At 42.2% G+C, this 20065-nt stretch overlaps 1 protein-coding gene across 7 annotated transcripts in view; it reads right to left on the bottom strand.

The window, feature by feature from the left end:
• Positions 1-861: 861 nt before the first annotated feature.
• Positions 862-20065, bottom strand: part of TRIT1 (tRNA isopentenyltransferase 1) — a 43068-nt gene continuing 23864 nt past the window's right edge. For 2 of the 7 annotated variants that reach the window (XM_078452048.1, XM_078452049.2), the window contains exons 2-13: positions 18300-18440; positions 14050-14148; positions 13191-13336; positions 10421-10563; positions 9701-9835; positions 8568-8679; positions 8086-8198; positions 7761-7838; positions 4863-4972; positions 4401-4518; positions 1749-1945; positions 862-1149 (exon numbers count right to left, since the gene is read on the bottom strand). In XM_078452048.1, the coding sequence (XP_078308174.1) occupies positions 1776-1945; positions 4401-4518; positions 4863-4972; positions 7761-7838; positions 8086-8198; positions 8568-8679; positions 9701-9835; positions 10421-10563; positions 13191-13336; positions 14050-14148; positions 18300-18440 (1365 nt within the window). In that variant the 3' untranslated portion in view covers positions 862-1149; positions 1749-1775. Of the gene's footprint in view, positions 1150-1748; positions 1946-4400; positions 4519-4862; positions 4973-6906; positions 7007-7760; positions 7839-8085; positions 8199-8567; positions 8680-9700; positions 9836-10420; positions 10564-13190; positions 13337-14049; positions 14149-18299; positions 18441-20065 lie in introns of those variants that run through there. The other 5 variants (XM_078452050.1, XM_060624702.2, XM_078452051.1 and 2 more) reach the window with 5 other exon arrangements.

Genomic DNA, 20065 nt, shown 5'->3' with positions numbered 1-20065 from the left:
ACCTTCTCCTCCTGTGGAGGAGAGTTAGCACATGGCTAACCAAGACTTGCTTTTTTTTTTTTTTTTAAGTTTATTTATGTTGGGGGGGGGGGGCGGTGGGGGAGAGAGGGAAGGGCAGAGAGAGGGAGAGAGAGAATCCCAAGCAGGCTCCACACTGTCAGTGCAGAGCCAGACACGGGGCTCAAAACTCACGAACTATGAGATCATGACCTGAGCTGAGATCGAGAGTTGGACACTTAACCGACTGAGCCACACAGCCACCCCAAGAACTGCTTTTAAGGTCCAGCAGAAATGCTCCTTCTTTCACCACCCCTTCCCCTCCTAAGTGCAATTCTACACACCTCTTATGGCCTTTAGATATTCTCTTCCCTAGACTGGTTGTTTGTACAGTATGAACAAAGCTCCCTGAAAGCAAGAATGACGTCTCATTTTATCTCTGTATTCCCTCTAGCCTCACATATGGCAGATTCTTAACAAATAAAATATTACTTGAGTGGAGTTACTGCTTAATGGATACGCCTTGTTTGGGGTGATGAAAAAGTTTTAGAAACAGAGGTGACTGTTTTATAGCATTGTGAACATAATCAATGTTGCTGAACTGTAAACACAAACATACTTAATTTTATACTAAATACATACATATACTCAACGTTGCTGGAAATCACAAATCTTCAATAAAAGACCCTCTCCAGAGGTCTTCCAGGAATATACTAAGTGCTCAATAAACATTTGCTAAATAATGAATAGACAGCACGAACATATGAAAGATGTCAAGACTGAGAAAAGGCTATCATGTTGATAACACAGCCTACTGTGTATAAACTAGACATGGAATATACATTTTTTAAGCACTAAAGAGACTCTTGGGAACTTTTTCTTTATTTAACTTTCAAAAAATATATAGACTCCTAAGCCAATAGAAAGACAGTAGTGACAGTAATTATCACCAGGAAGAGTGCAACAAATGTTGAAGTCTTTAGTTTTCAAGCACCACATCACGACCACCTCCTTCTCTCCTTCTCTGTGGAATTCCAAGAACTGGTCAAGTTCACTTAATCTTCTCACTGGGGCTGGTCCTTTCCTGCCATTCACTCAAATCCAGAACTCCTGATCTGTGGCTCACAAGACTTCCTTCATCTATAAAAGTATCTGGAAAGGAGATATTTTTAGCCAGAGTCAGGGACATAAAAACTTCTTTCTAAAGGGATATAGGGAATTCAGTGTTCATTACCAGAAAGATCCTCAAGTATAAAAAAGTACAATCTGCACCTCTTTTAAAAATAGAACCTTTAAGGTTAAAAGGGGAAAAAAAATCCCTTCCCAAAATCATCATTACCAGACACACCAGCCAAACAAGAAGCTAACAAGACCTGCTGTTTCCATGACAGAGAACGTGAGACTTTAAAACTACACCACAGGGGCGCCTGGGTGGCTCAGTAGGTTGAGCGAACGACTTCGGCTCAGGTCACGATCTCGCCCCGAGTCGAGCCCCGAGTCGGGCTCTGGGCTGACAGCTCAGAGCCTGGAGCCTGTTTCAGATTCTGTGTCTCCCTCTCTCTGACCCTCCCCCGTTCATACTCTGTTTCTCTCTGTCTCAAAAATAAATAAACGTTAAAAAAAAAAAATTAAAAAAACAAAAACAAAAACTACACCACAGAAGAAAAAAAATGGTGGGGGCTTTCTGCATAGCACTCCTCAGCCCAGACGGGGACACAGACATAACCCTCCCTCCTGAACTGGATCCCTACCTGTGCAAAGGCTCCGGGACATGTCTCTTAAACACTGGATTTCAGCTCTTTCTCATTCTGCTCTGGGGATCCTTTCTCTTTAAGCTCTTTGTCACAGTCTGGAGAAATACTCTGATTTTCTATTGCAGTGACAGCATCTGAGTCCAATCTTCTTCTTTTCTTCAGCTGGTGCAAGTGGGATTTGGATTTTATATGTGCTGAGACAAAACAATAACAACAACAAAAAAAACAATTCATTAGAACTTTCTAAATTTTTTTTTAAGGTTTATTTATTTTTGGGAGACAGAGCAGGCATGGGGGAGGGGCAGAGAGCGAGGGAGACAACAGAATCTGAAGCAGGCTCCAGGCTCTGAGCTGTCAGTACAGAGCCCAATACGGAGCTTGAACTTGCGAACCCCAAGATCATGACCTCGTGACCGGAGCCGAAGTTGGATGCTTAACCAACTGAGCCACCCAGGTGCCCCTCCTTAGAACTTTCTAGAATCAATCCTAGAAGCATAAGAATTAACTATACAATCCTTTTCTTTAACAATAACAGGATCAACACATGTGCTGGTATAGCTGCTTAGCATTTTTAAGGGAAGCATCAAGCATACCCTGCTGGGTCCTTTATTTACATCACTAATCCTCACAGCAATCTTGCAGGACGGTATTATTCAGCTCATTTGATACAGGACGAAACTGAAGTTCACAGAGGACTTACATTTTGTCCAAGGACACATAGCAGGTAAGTTCTTCGGCTCATCTATAGCTCAAAAAGAGCCCCAATTTTCCAGATTCGGGGCTGTAGATGCACTTTTCCAGCATGGGGCTTCCTGTTACAGATACATTACCTTTCCACTCACTCAGCTAAAAATGCCAAATCCGGGTCCTTGTCTGCATCAGCCCCCGAGCACCCAGAGCTGTCCTTTCCACTTCTTCCCTGCTCACACACGTTGCCCTCCTGGTCTGACATCCCCATGCCTGGGTCAGATAAGCCATTCGAATGACTAACTCACAAGCCTCACATTCTCCAAGCACACAATGCTCCAGAGAGATAACGGGAAGCATTCTTCTCTGACGATCCCTTTGGAGAGTCCATAGAAGCAGTAAAGCTGAAAGGCCACTGCTTCCTGGTATCAATCTCTGACCTCTCACCCCAAAGACTGTTCCCACCCTCTAACTAACTCATACAACCTTCTTTTTATTTTTTCTTTTTCAAGGAAATCTTATTTGGAAGCATTTGAAAAGAAGATGACTAGATTAAATGCTCTTTGATATATATTAAAAACATCATTTTAAAGGTTTTGGAGCAAAAAAAAAAAAGTAAAGAAGAGGTTAGAAGTCAAAGAAAAGTTTATGTGGGGGAAAAAGTCAGCTTTATTCTCCAGCTAGAGCCTAAGGCAAAAAAAGTGGGGGGAGGCGGGCTTCTGGCCTGGCTCTCCACGGCAGCAGGGGATGGGAGCAAGGACTTGACAGATGGCACTATAGAAGGGCTCACACAAGCTAAGCTCACAAAAGGCTCACAAATGTTGCTTCTTTAAGGCTATCCCTGAAGGACATTCGACAAATCGAACCACTAAGTTTCCTTTAGAAAAAACAATCAGACACTCTCTTTCTCTTCCCCTTTCATCATTATAAACCAACGACAATCGAGGCTTCTTCTGCCGCTTGAGCAAATCACAGCCATCCCCAGTCTCTGACAATGGCGTTCATTTTGCCAGCGTTACCAGTTAATAGAAGTAATCATTCTGTTGGTTGGAATGAGGAGAAAACCCCATTTCTATGAGAACCCCATGCAAGGCAGTACTCAGAACAGAAGGATTCCAGCCACTGGGTATAGTACAAGCCCTACTGTGCTCAAAAGGAGTGAGCTTTAAACCAGTTTCCAAATACAGTGTGAGCTGAAGGCTTGGAGGCCCCGGGCCTTTGTGGGCTCTGACCGGAGGACCAGAGGAATCGGACAGGGGAGTGCGGGTGTGAATCTGTGGCAGAGGTGGATCCAGGCTCTGAGAGGGAAAGAGAGCTTTAGGGCAGGGCCGCCGCTGGGTGGTCATGAGTGCCTTGAAAGAAGACAGCACCCTTTGATCACCGATCACCATCTTTATCCGTGTGGGACAGTCAGCTGCCACCACTCCTCTCAACACTCTCCATCACAGGCTCAGCATCACCACAGCTTCAACACAATACCCTAACAGTTACCAAAGAGACCCTGCTTGCAAAGGGTGTACTCAGGAGGAGCACGTCCTCCCGCCTCCCCACAGCTGGCTCTGCGTCTGGGTCTCCTGGGTGAGTTGGCTGGCTTCCCTTATACTCCTACCTCACCCGCACTGAGGTCTAAACATGAAGGGCCCAGAAACTCCTAGGAGGTAGGATCAGGAAAGTCAAAGGAGCTCTGGAAAGTTAACTGCAGTCCCCTCAGTATAAAATATCTACTCTAGCTGAAGTTGGAGGGCATACGACCTTCCTTTAAAATTCAGAATACACAGATAACTCTCCCACAGATATGGGAAAGTGTCCATGAAATTTGAGTACTTAGGCTCTTAGAGGAATCTGGCCGTCCCTTTATTAATAAGCAGACCCCAGCATTCAACCTACCAAAGACCTTAAATTGCATGAAGTCACTGTGAACCACCCTTAACAGATGTCTCCATGCCCTTCCCCAGACTCTACCTGCCCATTCACGGTCCCCAATGATGATTCGATCACAGAGGTCACACATGTGATAACTTCTCTTGTTCTCCATTTCATTGCATGGCATCTTTACTGGAGCAGCTAGAGGCTTGTGGCCCTGAAAGAACGGGGTTGGGGGAGTGGGGGAGTGGGGGAGATGGGGGGAAAAGCAACTGAATCAAAGAGATTTGGATGTTATTCTCTGATATTAAGGGGAGTGGGATTTTCCCAAGATTCCTTTTTCTCATTCCAGAGAGCAGGTAGATATGACGGACAGATTTTAGCAACAACCTTTCTAAATGTGAAAGCAGAAACACAGCCTCCAGGGATCTAAAAGCAGCTAGCGCTTCTGCTCTATTCCATGGAAAAGAAAACTTGGTTCCCTGACATACCAACAAAGGTGCCAGCTGAGGAAAGCCCTCTGAAAGCCAGAAAAAAGGCAGTACTGTGATTAATAATCACCTGGATGAAACTCTGCACGATTTCAAGAGCAGGTTCAAGAACAGATTCCTCCCACTTCGAGACATCAGATACTTCTAAGCCATAGACTGGGGGGACACTGGGACCAGGTCCTAATAATGACAAAGAGAAGACGTGACAGGTCAGCCTCTGACACCCAATCCATTCTGCGCCCAGGACTCCAGAATCCTCAAGAGAAATATATGGAGCCAAAGGAATAAACATGCTGACCATGCCATTCATTCTAACCAGAAATATGAACAAACAGCTACATGCAATTCAAAAATGACCTAGAAGGCTCACTGATCTGTAGTCAACAAGTCTAGCTGTATAATCCAGACTTCCAGAGACAGGATCTTCCAGATCAGTCAGAAAAACAGAATGGAGTAATAGCTCTAGTGATATAAAGACAGCACGTCACAGGAGTAAATAAACTAACAGCTTGAAGTAAATGCCTGTTCTAAGTTCCCTATCATCTTACAGTGATGTTGCTCTTGTGGCAAGAGAGTTCAAAGCTTTCTTGAGGAACAGGCACTAGTCTCGGGTTTGTATATATTCCCTCAGCAGTACGGCATTCATGAAACTCATTGACACCATACCGATAATCGGGGACCGGGAACAGAAGAATTATCAGCCAATGAGCCACTAAATCTGAGAACTAGAAAGCCTTGAAATTGAACTAGTTGAGCCCCTTTCTTTTAGGAAACAGATCTACAGGAGTATTCAAGAAAACATCCTTTGGTAAACACTTCTGAATGGAGAGGAGACTGGAGACTGCCTAGGGTACAGCTACAGGCGTTTCATCCACTGGAGCCAACCATGTTAGGTCTCCACTGGTAGCCTCCCCTATCTATAGACACACTACATTGCCTTCCACCGCTAGGTTAAGTCAGTTGCCTAAAGGCAAAGAGCATCTCCCCATGGACAAAAACATCAAAGTCCTTAGGATGCCAACGGCTGGCAGGTGCTGGCCTTTTGATTGTGCCAACCACAAATAAGATTCTTCATAAAATGGCCTGGGCTGCACCTGCCACCACACGGAAAGGTGAGACCAGGAGGGTGCAGGCAGCATCCACAGCACACCTGGCCTTGGCTAAGCTCTGCACCTGTTTTCAGGCCACTCTATATTTTCCTTTCCCCTCTGAGTCCTTTGTTGGGCTTCTGTGCCCTGTCTAAGCACCTTTCAACAAGTTCTCGGCTCCCAGCTGCTATTTCTGGCTTGGGTCCAAGGCCAAGTTGGGGCGGGGAAGTCCCTCTGGCTTCTTGCCAGAACCATATCCCCGCAGACTAGCCCTGGCCAATCACACTCAGCTCCTGGTTTACAAGGCAGCTGCGCCTTTCACTCTAGCACCAGGACTGTGCCGACATACACATGAATGAGGAATGGGCAGATGATGCTCTGGGCCATCAATCCCTCCGGACTCAGAGATGGGGGAGTTACTGTGGCTTTACCACAGGAGGAAGTTTCAAATCATTACAAAAAAAACATCTTTTGTTACAGATTAATTGTTAGCCCTGGGGAGAAGAGAAGCTGCATTAGAAATCTGTAGTAGTGAGTGTCCGTTGACGCAATTCAATTTCAATTTTAGCTGAAGCAAAGAATTCACCTATCTAAAAGGTCATGCAGAGAAAACAGGGTAAGGAGAAGGAAGTATATAGAGCTTGATGGTGCCAGAACTATGCTAGAGAGGTCTGGCAGAGAGCAAGAGCAGGAGAAAGAACTGTAGCGATCGGTGGTCAACAACATGGACCAAGGTGCTTGTGTTCAGAGACACTAAAGAGCAGAGCGGAGGCCTCAGCTGTCCTTATCTATAACTGAAAGCAGAAGTCTAATGGCAAAAGGTAAACGGGATGATTGAGAAGCATATTTAAAAAGTACCTATAAGATAGAGTTGGTGTTTCACTGGTATTCAATCTCTTTTAAATCAATCTCCATTTGGCTCATAACCACACCATTTCTTACCTGAGGCCCAATACCAATGCTGTCTAGCTAAAGTTATAGCTACAGGAAACAAGAAGAGTGCTATGAAGTACAGTGTGTGTGTGTGGGGGGGGGGGGGGGGGGTCAGGCCTGCATTCAATACAGCTTATTCAGCTGGCAGGTTTTTGGCAAGATATTTAACTTCTCGAAGCCTCCATTTCCTTATCTGCAAAAATAAAAGAATAACACCTATCCCGCAGGCTCAGAAATATATGTATAGCACCAAATTTAGCGTCAAGGACACAGAATAGGGTCAAATAAACAAGAATTTCCTTCCCTGTTCCTTAAAAGTGCTCTTCAACTGAAGCTAAGGCTGCAGCATTCTAAAGCACCACGTACCTGAAAATGAAGGCGATGCAGGGAGAGCTGGTGACGGTCTGACTCTACACTGCTCGTCTGGCCTAAGAACCATTTTTCTTTTTCTTTTTTTTAAAGTTTATTTATTTCTTGTAATCTCTACACCCAACATGGGGCCCAAACTCACGACCCCGAGATCAAGAGTCACATGCTCTTCTGACTGAGCCAGCTGGGTGCCCCAGAACCATTTTAATTAGGAGAGTGTTCCTATAGAAAGCTGACTGCACTTCAGGTACAAAATGTGAAGCTAAAATCAACCCTGAGCACTGACTCTGCTAAGATGTTGCTATTATGCTCTTGCCTGTTTTGCAGTCAACACCCATATGTTCAAGGTGTAAGGCGGAACACATGGGAAACACATCTTTCCTCACTGGAAAGATTTAATTTGTTCTCTGAGACATTACAAAAAAGTATCCCTAGACAGTCATTTATGCGGTGGACCCTCCCCCAGATCAGGTCCCCAAGTCTTAGAACAGGTCCAGAAACTAAAGTTCCTTTTCCGGGCGAGGTGAGGACATCTATTGGAAACAGACCCAGGGGATAAGGAAAAACATGAGACTTACTATTCAAAAAGCGGTTTTTAACCCATCGGTTTTGCTTCCGGGCATATCTCTTGGTCACCTGTTTCAGAGACTCAATACCTGAAAGGCAAAGTAGATCTAAGAACCTGTAAGTTCTCACCCAGATGAAAGGCAAGCCCTCCCAGCCCAGAAGAAGAGAAAATGAACCATAGCAGCACACTGGAAGACACCTGGTAGACAAGAATCTCAGTTCTGAGTTGAAGGCCATTTGGGACTCTTCTGGCCTCAGCTCTTTCTCAGACCATACCAGCAGGATACTGTGGCACCCAAGGATGTCCAAGGCTAGGTTTAATGGAGGAATTCACACCTTTCTTTAGGAGCTGGTTACTGGTCTCTGGTGTGCATTTTCCCTCAGTGACCAGGTACTCATGAAATTCCTTGAAGCCAATGGATTGGAAGATACCATGTTGATAGTCCTGCCTGGGAATAGGAGAGCATCAGCAGATGAGCCATTGCATCTGAGAGCTAGCAGGGGCCTTGGAGAGGATCTAGCCATTTCATCTCATAGATGAGAAACCGAGATCCTGCCTCTCTAACCACCTTCCTCCACCCCACCCCGACCCGCACCAGCTCCCTGGTTAATTCCCTTGAAAATTAACTCCCGAGAATGTCTGACAGATTAGAAAGTGCAACTGTTAACAAGTACACCAAACCTCCTTCCAACAAACCTTGCCAATGCCAAGGACAAAGGCTAATAATAAACAAGTAGATCCAAAGCCAGTACATTTATGGTCTTTTGACCATAAGCAAGGGATGGAGAGTAGGTCAAAGTAATAGCCAAATCCTCACCTGTTTTCTGCAACTTTCTTCTGATTATAGCGCCTGTGAAAGTCTCTTAGTTCATCCAAGAGCCCAGCAGCAAGCATGTCATCCACTCTCTTATCCAAGCGCTCATCTAGAACTTCAATCAAATTAGCCCATCAACCAGCAAGTCTGTCACAGGTGCCCACTAGACACTTACACGATGAATGGACGGGCTGCCACGAAGAAGAACATTTGTTCAAGTGGAAGAAAGGGTTCACACTCCAAAGATTATAGAATAATTCATATTATTTTTATCATACTTAAGACTCTGCACTTCAATAAAACAGCCAGAATGAAGCACGTGTCTTATTATATAAAGAGAAGCATACAATTATAGCTATTAGGAAGGACAAATATTTTATTATGGAATGTGTATTCATTGTTTACTTTAGAGGCAGCTGTGAGACCCCTGGTTTACTCTTCTTACTTTTTTCCATTATATTTGTTACTCTAACTTGGTGTTATTTCACATTTAAGAACTTTCAGATAACACCTTGGGTAGGAACAAAAACTTTAATCCAAGCCCATCCGAGGTACACTGTGAACTACTGAGCCAGACAAAGGAGCAAAGGGTAAGGGGTCATAATCATTCAGATGTGGAGGTCAAAGACAGCTTCACTATGAGTCAGATTCCATTATTTTATGCTGAACTGCAATACAGGTTTTAATTTTTAAAAATCCATTAAATATTATCTTTTTCTATAAACTTGCACCTGAGATTAATTTAACCACAAATTTTCATCATTTCCATCATGCTCTACATTATCTGCCATTGCTACTTCTCAGCCTGCAGTAACAGTAACCTTTTTTCCTATCTTCCTAAAAAGTTTGCATTTATTAAGGACTTATCACATGTTAAGCACATTCTGAGCACTTTGTGTGTATTATTTCATCTAATCTTCAATGAAGATGTATGTATTACTACTATTATTTTATTATCATTATTTCTACTTTACAGAATAGAAAACTGAGGCACAGGAAGGTACACTAACTTGCCTTAAAATTCACATAGCCAGAAGATGGTGGAGCAGGGATCTGAATCCAGTCTGGCTCAGAGACTGTGCTTTTAATCGCTACACTATACTGTTCACATATACTAGACCTAGCTCATAGGTTACCTTTAAAAATGGGTCCCTGGATGCCCCCAGAAGAGTGCTCATCATCCCTTATCTGTGGCCTCACAGCACTTTCTAGCCCAGCATTTATCACAATGTAGGATCTAGCTTGTTTGCACCCCGCTGGACTGGGAGCTCCTAAAAAACAGGCACTGTCTCATATTCATCTCTGAAATCCAAGTACTCTGCAGTGTACTTGACATTTCATTGAAAGCTTACTGAATGCTAGCTGGATGAAGTTAGTACTATCACAGGGCATGATCATCTTTAGCAAAAGAAAAGGAAACAAAACAAAAGAAACCCCATAATCAGGCTAGCTAACTGACTATCATACCCATTTCTCAGGCCTGCTGCTTCTAGAATAATCAGTGATACAACCTCCATCCAGCCAATCCAGGGAGTCAGACCTCCTACTACAGAGCCTTCCTTCTCTTTCTCTTCAGACCTTCCCTGGATGGCAGTCTCGTACTCACGCCACCATCTCATCTTATCCAGCCTCGCTATCTTAGCCTACTGCCAGCGCTATCCTTCTTTCCATTCCAGACAGACACCCAGGGGAAGGGAACAAAGTACCTCATTAAGTCAATGAATAATGGTAATTAAATGAATAGCTAACACTTGTTTAGTGCTTATTACGAGCCACTCATGGTTCTAAGTATTTTCTACATAGTAATATAATAAGCTCTATCTCAGATGGACTCTAAGGCATCAAAGGGCTTTTACCTGTCTGGTCAGCATGAAGCCAGAGGATGCAAAGGTTAGGGAACTTCAGAGGGCCTCCAAGGGGACCACCACCTTCCTCTGAGTGTTGACGATGAAGAAATTCACTATGAGAGATTCCCGTTTCTTCAAACACTTGCAAGCTCCTAAGTCATTTAAAAGGGGGGAGGGCACACCCATAAAAACCATTAGAAAATACTGATTCTCAAGTGAAACAAGGAAAGAGGCTATTTATTACAGAACACTTTCATTGCATAAGCTCCCAAAGCCATGCAGGAATCCTGGGACTCCTGGGTGGCTCAGTCGGTTAAGCATCCATCTTCGGCTCAGGTCATGATCTTGCGGTTGATGAGTCTGAGCCCCGAGTCTGGCTCTGTGCTGACAGCTCAGAGCCTGGAGCCTGCTTCAGATTCTGCGTTTCCCTCTTTCTGGCCCTCCCCCCACTCATGCTCTGTCTCTCTCTCTCTCTCTCAAAAATAAATAAACATTAAAAATATTTTAAAAAAAGAAACAATGCTAAAGAAAACTTAGGATAAAGTAAGAATAATACTATTCTTCCAAACATACTAAATTAACTCTTCTGAAATCAGTTAGGTTCAGAAACAACAGGCTTCTTCTACACAGATAGAATGGGACTCACTCACCCTCAGGTAAGCAGTAAAAGAGCTTATTTGGGAGACTGTTACAAGCCAACAAGCCCAGTCTCGCTGGGATGCCTTTCCCACAGTTACAAAAGTATGTTGTATATCCAGCTCATCAACTTTCTTTTTAAATACGTCTAAAGTTAATGAAGAACACGTCTAACTAATTTAGTACTCTACTAGCACAAAGATCATTGAAGAAAGAACTCACATGCTTATTCTTAAGCTACCATCCAGCCTGTCCGTATCTATTATGTTATGCAGCACTAAGTAATTTAACTCTCAAATTTATACTCTACCACTCTGGGTGATTGCAACATATTAGCTTGAAAGTGATCCTTCCCTTCCTGACCCAATTCTACTTGTGTGAAATTCTAACACAAGAATAGAGACCCCTTGCCTTTCCATACCATGGTCACTCAAAGAGGACTTATGAGGGAAAATATGTAGTAACAGATAATCTCACTTAGCTGGAGATTAGAATATAGTCTCAAACTAAAAGATGAAAAGTCTTCCAGTCCTCTCTAAAGAAGAGACTCTAGAGCTCTTGATTAGAACCTATTGACTCTTACTAAGACACAATTCTCAACTCATTACTAGTTTAGAAGTAGCAAAATGAGGAGACGTGATAAGAAAACTGATTAATAAAAGGAGAGGATAATAAAGACCAACCTCTAGGATTATGTCATAAAATAATATAAAAATGAATGTTCATCATAATATTTCCGTTTTCCAAAAATGTTTGAAAGATTTCTATTAAAATGCTTTAAAATAAAATGTTTGGATACTGAAAGTATAAACTTCATTTATCTAGAATGTGCATTACCAAGGGAGCAAAAACCTTAGATATTACAATGATGTGTGACACTTCAAGGGGTACCATACCTGAAGAAATATTATTCTTTAGTATTGAATTTCATGGAGGGCAGGGAGGCACAATTAGAAAAAAATTTCTAAAAAAGCTCTAGATGTGTTGGGAGTGGTAGGAGATAATGAAAAAAGGATTAACACTGATCTAGGGGTGCCTGGGTGGCTCAGCCGGTTAAGCATCTGACTCTTGATTTTGGCTCAGGTAAAGACCTCAGTTTGTGAGATCAAGCCCCATGTTAGGCTCTATGCTGACAGTGCAAAGCCTGCTTGGGATTCTCTCTCTCCCTCTCTCTCTGCCGCTCCCCTGCTTGCGCATGCACACGTGTGCATGCACGCTCTCTCAAATTAAATTAAAAAACATTTTGGGGGCACCTGGGTGGCTCAGTCAGTTAAGCGTCCGACTTCGGCTCAGGTCATGATCTCGCGGTTTGTGAGTTCGAGTCCTGCATCGGGCTCTGTGCTGACAGCTCAGAGCCTGGAGCCTGCTTCAGATTCTGTGTCTCCCTCTCTCTCTGCCCCTTCCCACTCACGCTCTATCTCTGTCTCTTAGAAATAAATAAATGTAAAAAAAAAAATTTTTTTTTTAATTAAAAAACATTTTTAAAAATCCCTATCAATACCATATGTTGTTATATTTAATCTGTATAACCAATCATCCATATAGTAGGTCCTTCGTTAGATCCTCTACCCTGTCAGATATGGTATCATTTCCAACACTGCAAAAAAAATAAACCTAACACGTGAAGCTGCAATTTCAAAACAACCTAAGAAAACATGACCTTATGAGTTCATTCACCACCTCTCTCTTTCCTTCAAGAAAGCCTCCATATGTAAAGGTGAGCTGGTCCAGGAGATGGTTTATAAAATCCACCTCCCACTGGGAAAGCTGCTGGGGCAAAACTCAGCATTGCACAATTAATTATGAAACTCAAATCACAATGTAAACCAATTGCATGCCAGAAAAAATTTACATGAAAACTGCTATACAAGGGGAGATCAAATAGAAAATGAAGCACGATTACATAGGCCCTAGGGAAAACTCTATTGTACTATACATTTTAAATTAACAACAAAGTTGGGTGCAATTATTTATTGAGGGAGGGGAACTGAGGCAGTAACTGGGGGCCTCACAAACTGTGAGCTGGAACACACCAATCTCCACCAACTGCTGTTGCCAAAGCCCTCTCATTACCCAGGCACACGGAACGACTCACTGCCCAATTCCAGAGGGATTCAAAGTCAGTGGGCCCAGGCTTTCTTACCGGGCCACTTTGCGCTTGTCATGTGGGTGCAGCTTGGCAGCCATTTCTGGGTCCACCTGGCTTAAGCGTTTGTGGAGTGCATGGCCATCCTCCTTTTCAAGCTCTACTTTCCGGTCAGTCACTTTCTCAGTGTCCATCTCCTGGGGCTATTAAAAGAAGATCTACAAGTAAATTTAATTTAACAGTTCAACAAGCACTGAGACAGTGTGTGTGTCAGGCACCTTGCTGGGAGTTGAGAATACAGAATAGAGAGAAATCAGAAGGTCCTGGCATATAGTGAGACAAAGACCATATAACAGAAAATTCCGATACACTGTGGTAGTGTTGTGAGGCTACAGCAAACAAAAGAGGACTTACTGCCTAGGGAAGTATTCAGGTACCTGCTTCCTCATCAGAAGTATAAACAGGAACCAGGGCTAACGCATCTGTATTAACATATCCATGAGTCTAGTCTTCTCAGCAAATGACCAGAGTGGACCAGAATTGCCTGCACATTACAGTTTGCAAAGTTCCACCCTATGCAATAGCATCTCCATTAGAAAGGTTAGTGTTGGACATCTCTCTGACATATAGATTGTTACAGCCAAGAAATGCTGAGTCAGACTGATGTACTGTTAACTTACATGGAGATGCTAATTAATCCACAGAGAAGCATTTTTCCCACACACAGCCCTTACCCTCAGGCCACACCCCGCAGGAGCACACTTCACATATGGAGGTTGCACTTGCTTCAGAATATTAAGTAAGAAAATTAAGTCGCTGAGTATAAGAAATAAGCAAAAGTCAACCTTCCTCCCACTAAAATTAGCTGGCAAGAGGAACCCATTTCCTCAGTGACTTACAAGTGAACTAAACATACCTTAGTACTGACAAGAACTTTCCAGAGCAGAGCCTCAATGTAATAATTCGTTCCTCCCACGACAATAGGAATTTTGTCTCGGGCAAATATATCTTCAATGTGAACGTTAAGAAAGATTATCACAATATTTAATATCAAGAAGAGCATCCTGACTCACCTGAGAAGGAGGGTATTAGCAAGAAACCACACTCATTTATTCGTCTGGAGAACAGAGGGGAAAGGGTGGAAACCAAGATGAATGGATATCAGTCTTCACTGTTTCCCATGAGTTCTCAGAAGCATTTCCTATTAGTTCTAGAGGGTCTTGCATAAACCGGAGACAAATGCATGATGGTAATTCCTTCCAGTGCTAAAAATGTTTAGGCCTTGCTGCTAAAATTCAAAGCTTGCTTGGTATTCCAAATCAGTTTAATGAACACAAGCCCAAGGGCTCTCAGAGAACCGAGTGTCAGCTGCTCAGGAAGCCACCAAGGTGACGCCCATGGTGTGACTTTACCTTCTAAGGCAAAATACAAGCTGGTTTCTCTAAGCCATGGTTCTTGGACTCAGTCCCCACCATTATGTGGTAGTAATGCACATTTTGGCCACTTGAGATTCCACCAGATAAACTGAAAAGCATGGGTTCCAAAGATAAATAGATTTCAATGACCAGCTCCAACTCTCTGGCAAGTTACTCAGTTTTCTCACCTGTAAAATTCTCCAGAATTCTTCAGAGCATTAAATGTGACAAGGCATATAAATCCCCTACCACAATGCCTGAAATATTTGCTTTCAATTGAGTAAGTACTGAATTTACTTGAGCCTCTATTGTTTTTATATCCCTGCTACTTTGAATTCTTCTTTAGAATCTCTGTTGAGCAGATAATTATCTGCTTTATGAAGGGCTTTGCTTCTAAGGATAATTGATAAAGAGACTTTCAACCTAGACAAAGACTCATTTACATGCTTCTTCCCCCTGCCAGCCTGTCTGTGGGCACAGAGATAGATGACCTCTTTTCTATCAGAGGCCCACTAACCCCGAAGAGGCTGGGGTGGGGTGGGAAGAAAGCTGTTACCGATCAAGGATCATAAAGAAGAAACACTGTCTATTTGTTTTTTAAAAGAGAAATTCTATATTCCGCCTTTAAGCATAGGGAGCACACAATTACATAGTAACTGTAATAAAAATTCAAATATATAACATGATTAACAAAGGGAAAGGGAGCAAGGAAAGTAAAAAGAGAAGGGTAAAATGGTGAGATGCCAAAAAAAAGAGTGGAAAAGAGGGAGGGACATGGGATAGGTGACATTTGGTGGGGAAAGGTTTGACTTGTTTGCCCAAGCCATGAAACAATTGTGATTCTGGGCAAAACCCTTCTCCTCTCTGGGCCTCAGTATCTAATATCTTCACCTGCCCAATCAAGAAAGCTAACTAAGGGGGCACCTGGGTGGCTCAGTACGTTGGGCATCCGACTTCAGCTCAGGTACTGATCTCATGGTTTGTGGGTTCGAGCCCTGCGTCTGGTTTTGGGCCGACAGGTCAGAGTCTGGAGCCTGCTTCAGATTCTGTGTCTCCCTCTCTCTCTGCCCCCCACCCCTCCACTTATGCTCAGTCTCTCTCTCTCAAAAATAAATAAATAAAAACATTAAAAAAAAAAAAAAAGAAAGAAAGCTAACTAAGAATACTTCTTAAAGTACTTTCAGTTCTGACATTCTGTTTCTAAGTTCTTACCTTAACTCAGAAATCTCCATTCCTGTAAGTGATGTGATTAAGTCATCCCATGCTGCCCTATATGAAAACTCCATTTTCTATCAGTTCTTTCTGAACCAAACTGTCTTAAAGCAACAATGGACATTTGGTGATATGTTTTAATTTGCCAAGGGCTTTCATATACATTATCTCATCTGATACAATTGCCTTGTAAAGCAGGTAGAGCAAGAATTATTATCTGCATTTTAATCTCTGCCTATTTGATAGGCAAAAAAATATGATTTCATTATTTTGATTTGCATGGCCTTAACAGCAAGGGTAAGCCCTTTGTCATGTTTACCATTATTTATGCTTCTTCCTTTGTGAATTACTACTAAGGCCCTTTAAGTATTTTTCGTATTGATCCATAGGCGTTTTTTATAGGGGCGTCTGGGTGGCTCAGTCAGTTGAGCGTCCAACTCTTGGTTTCTTGGCTCAGGTCATGATCTCATGTGTCGGGCTCTGTGCTGACAACGCAGAACCTGCTGGGGATCCTCTCTCCCTGTCTCTGCTTGGGATTCTGTCTCTCTCAAAAAATAAACTTAAAAAAAAATGGCTAAGTGGGAAGTTTTGTGTGTACTTTAACACAACAAGGGAAAAAATTAAGTTAAAAAGTCCATTAGGGGCACCTGGGTGGCTCAGTTGGTTAAGCAGCCGACTTCAGCTTGGGTCATGATCTCACAGTTTTGAGCCCCACAACAGGATCTGCACCATCAGTACCTGCTTGGGATTGTCTCTTTCTCCTTCTTCCCAACTTGTACTCTCTCTCTCTCTCAAAATAAACAGACTTTTTAAAAAATCCATTAAAAAAATGTTTTTTAAAGACTAGATATCTACAAAGTCCTTCCCTACTGTGTGTAGTTAAAATCACATAAGTACTCAATTATATATTATCCCATTTGTTTTAAAGTTTCATTAAGAATACACATATTTAGGGGCGCCTGGGTGGCTCAGTCGGTTAAGCGTCCGACTTCAGCTCAGGTCACGATCTCATGGTCCGTGAGTTCAAGCCCCGCGTCGGGCTCTGGGCTGATGGCTCAGAGCCTGGAGCCTGCTTCCGATTCTGTGTCTCCCTCTCTCTCTGCCCCTCCCCCATTCATGCTCTGTCTCTCTCTGTCTCAAAAATAAATAAACGTTAAAAAAAATTAAAAAAAAAAAAAAAAAAAAAAAAAGAATACACATATTTAACTCTGAAATCCATCTGCAATTTATGTCATATATAATGAGGTTGTGATTTTATTTTTTTCCAAAATAATTAGCTGTCCTAGAAATAATTATTTTTTTGATGTTTATTTTGGAGAGAGAGAGAGAACACATGTGCACAAGCAGGGGAAGGGCAGAGAGAGAGGGGGACAGAGGATCTGAACAGCAGAGAGCCGGATGCGGGGCTCCAACTCAAGAACTGTGAGATCGTGACCTAAGCCAAAGTCAGACGCTTAACCAACTAGGTCACCTAGGCACCCCAAGTCCTGGGAATAATTATTAACTGCTGCTTTATTTTTCCGCTGTTCTAAAATGCCACCTTGATCATAAGCTAAGTATGGACATTGATTTGAATTTGTATTCTGCGTTTTCTCTATTCTGTGCCATAAGACTGTCTAGTGTAAGTTCCATGCTATTATAATTATTATGAATTTTCATTATGTTTTAATATCTAGCAGTCCAAATATATTTTTTAAAGTAATCTCTATGCCCAGCATAGGGCTTGATTGAACTTGTGATCCCCGAGATCAAGAGTCTCATGCTCTACCGGCTGAGCCTGCCAGGAGCCCCATCTGGCAGTCCAAATATTAAAGGCAGTCTAAAGAGTTAAAATACAAGGGCAGTTCCCTTATACTAGTCTTTTCAAAAATTTATTGGCGTTAAAACTAATGTAACACTATATGTTAACTATATTGGAATTAAAATTAAAAAAGTAAAAGATCACTGATCACAGAAAAAAAAAAATTAGAAAAATTAGAAAAAAAAAAATTATTGGTGTTTTGCAGTCCTCCCTCACCCAACAATCCCTATTAAATTCTAACTGTAACTCCATTATATTTATAAACTGATTTTGTAACCTCATTTAAAGGGTGGGAAACTGAAGCTCCGTGGGGTAAATGCTCTCTACCCAATAAAATCCACTTGGTCCAAAGAGGTAGTTCTGGGACTAGAACACAGATTTTCTGGTTCCTAAATCAGTGTTCTTGCCACTAAAACAGCTTCTCAAATTTTAACATGCCTATGAATCACCTGGGATTCTCGTTAAATGCAGATTCTGATTCAACAGGTCTGGAGTGAGGACCAAATTCAGCATTTCTAATAAGTGCCCAAGGGATGCTAAATGCTGCAGTCTGAAGACAAGGTTCTGAGTAGCAAGGGCATTGTATCTTTCAATCCATATAGTTCAGATGGGGATGCTACCTATGGGTTGTTAGGTCTTGGGTGCCCCTGTTTAGAAGAAACTGTCACTGAAAAGAAAACTTTCTGGCTTGGGCTGCCTTGCACCCACAAGCCTAGCTGCTGTCTTTCCTAAGGATATCAGAGCAGTTGCCTTGTTCCTGAAGTCCACAACTGTGTAATTTGTCACAAGAGGATCCACAAAGCTGATCATGTGGTGCTGGCACATTCTCTGCTCTTGGGCAGAAACCTTGTTGGTGATGATGTCTAAGCCTTCATAAACCTAGGGGAAAGAAAATTAGCATGAGATAGTCACCTGCTTCCATAAAAGGCACATTTGAGGTAGGAATGGTGATCCGTACCTCCCTCCAGCCAAACACGTGACTGATGCAAAGCACCGGAATAGATGTGCTCTAAGCATTTGTGTTCAGGGCATAGGGGACCCACCCAAGAAACCCAGGACAAAGGTAGCGGGAGAAAACAAAACACTGGCTTTCTTATCAAATAGTGGCAATTAGTTTAAACTTAAAGATAAAAAGTGTATGTAAATCAGTGCTCAAGTGAGAACTAATTCTGCAAGATTAACTGGAAGTTCTTTAGGCCTGAACTTTAAGCATTTAAAAATGGGCAGGTTGTTTTATTTATTTTACTTATCATAAGTCTCCAGAAAGGTAACATTTTGCATTGCTCATAGTTCTACTTCAAATGCTTAGATATTTCTTGGATTAAAATGCTCTGAAACATTTCTAGGATTTGTATAGCATTGGCTCCATTTGTGAAGAAGTGGCCTATTTACAAAGATACATATAAAACACACACATACACACTTTGAAGTCAGAACCCCTAATACTGCTACACTCTAGTGGAAACATTGTGATCTAACCAAATTACTGCTTCAGGGGGCCAGCATATACAGTCTAAATACTCAAAGGCAATATCCTGTCTGTAAGCTCTTGATCTGCCAATTCAACTAAAAAGTTCAAATGTACTTTTTCTAAATGCAAGGTCTCGGAGTGCAGATCTGAAAATACTAGTTTGAAAATAGGGATGAATGCTTTGAGATTAAATGTTCTCTCTGTAATCACTGATTCTACAGGGAGCATTGAATGAACAAATAATAAGTTCCATAGAGCCCACAAAGATGTTAAAAGCATTTTTTATCTCACATTTCCCTTTACTTACATGGGTGTCGATTAAGTACAGCACAGTATAATGGTTAGGAGGAAGGACGCTGGCGCCAGGCTGCCTCAGATCAATTCCTAGCTCTGCCACTTACCAGCTATTTGTACCAGTGGAGTAGTCAGTTACTAACTTCTCTGTGCCTCAATCCCTCATCAGTAAAATGAGGATAATAATGTCTATCTCGTGGGGTTGTTGCATGGATTAAGTGAGTTAATACATGCAAAGCACTTAGTTTTTGCCTAACTTTGCAGATGCTATGAAGGGTTATTATATTACTACCTGTATTACAACAACTACTATCACAACAGAAGGATAATGGGAAATAAATTTAGTGTTATTATTTATCTCTCTGAAGCCTCTTTGCTGGTAGCTACTGAGGTTTTTTACCCAACAGGGACAGAAGCTATCTTCAGGTAAAATAAAATTGTTAATTAGTAAAATAGTGCACATAAGACATATAAAGAGCCACCAGGAAAGAATCAGCTCTGCCTTTAACTCATTTAATCTGTGCCCGACAACAAACTTGCATTCTTACACCTGAATACTGGTGGAATCTTAGATCACAGGGTGTTCTCTCTGTGTATCTTGAGCAAGACTTCCTTCTGATGTTACAAAGTGCTATAGGATATACCCTACACCGCAGTCTTCTGCACAAATTAAGAAGACTACAGGAGAAAAGGAGTTAACAATTGCGTGTTCCTCTCCCTCTTTTCCCACAAACTTTAG

Source organism: Panthera onca, chromosome C1 (assembly GCF_046562875.1).
Source record: "Panthera onca isolate mPanOnc1 chromosome C1, mPanOnc1 haplotype 2, whole genome shotgun sequence".
Classification (NCBI taxonomy): Eukaryota; Metazoa; Chordata; class Mammalia; order Carnivora; family Felidae; genus Panthera; species Panthera onca.
This window is presented reverse-complemented; position numbering and strand designations above follow the sequence as displayed.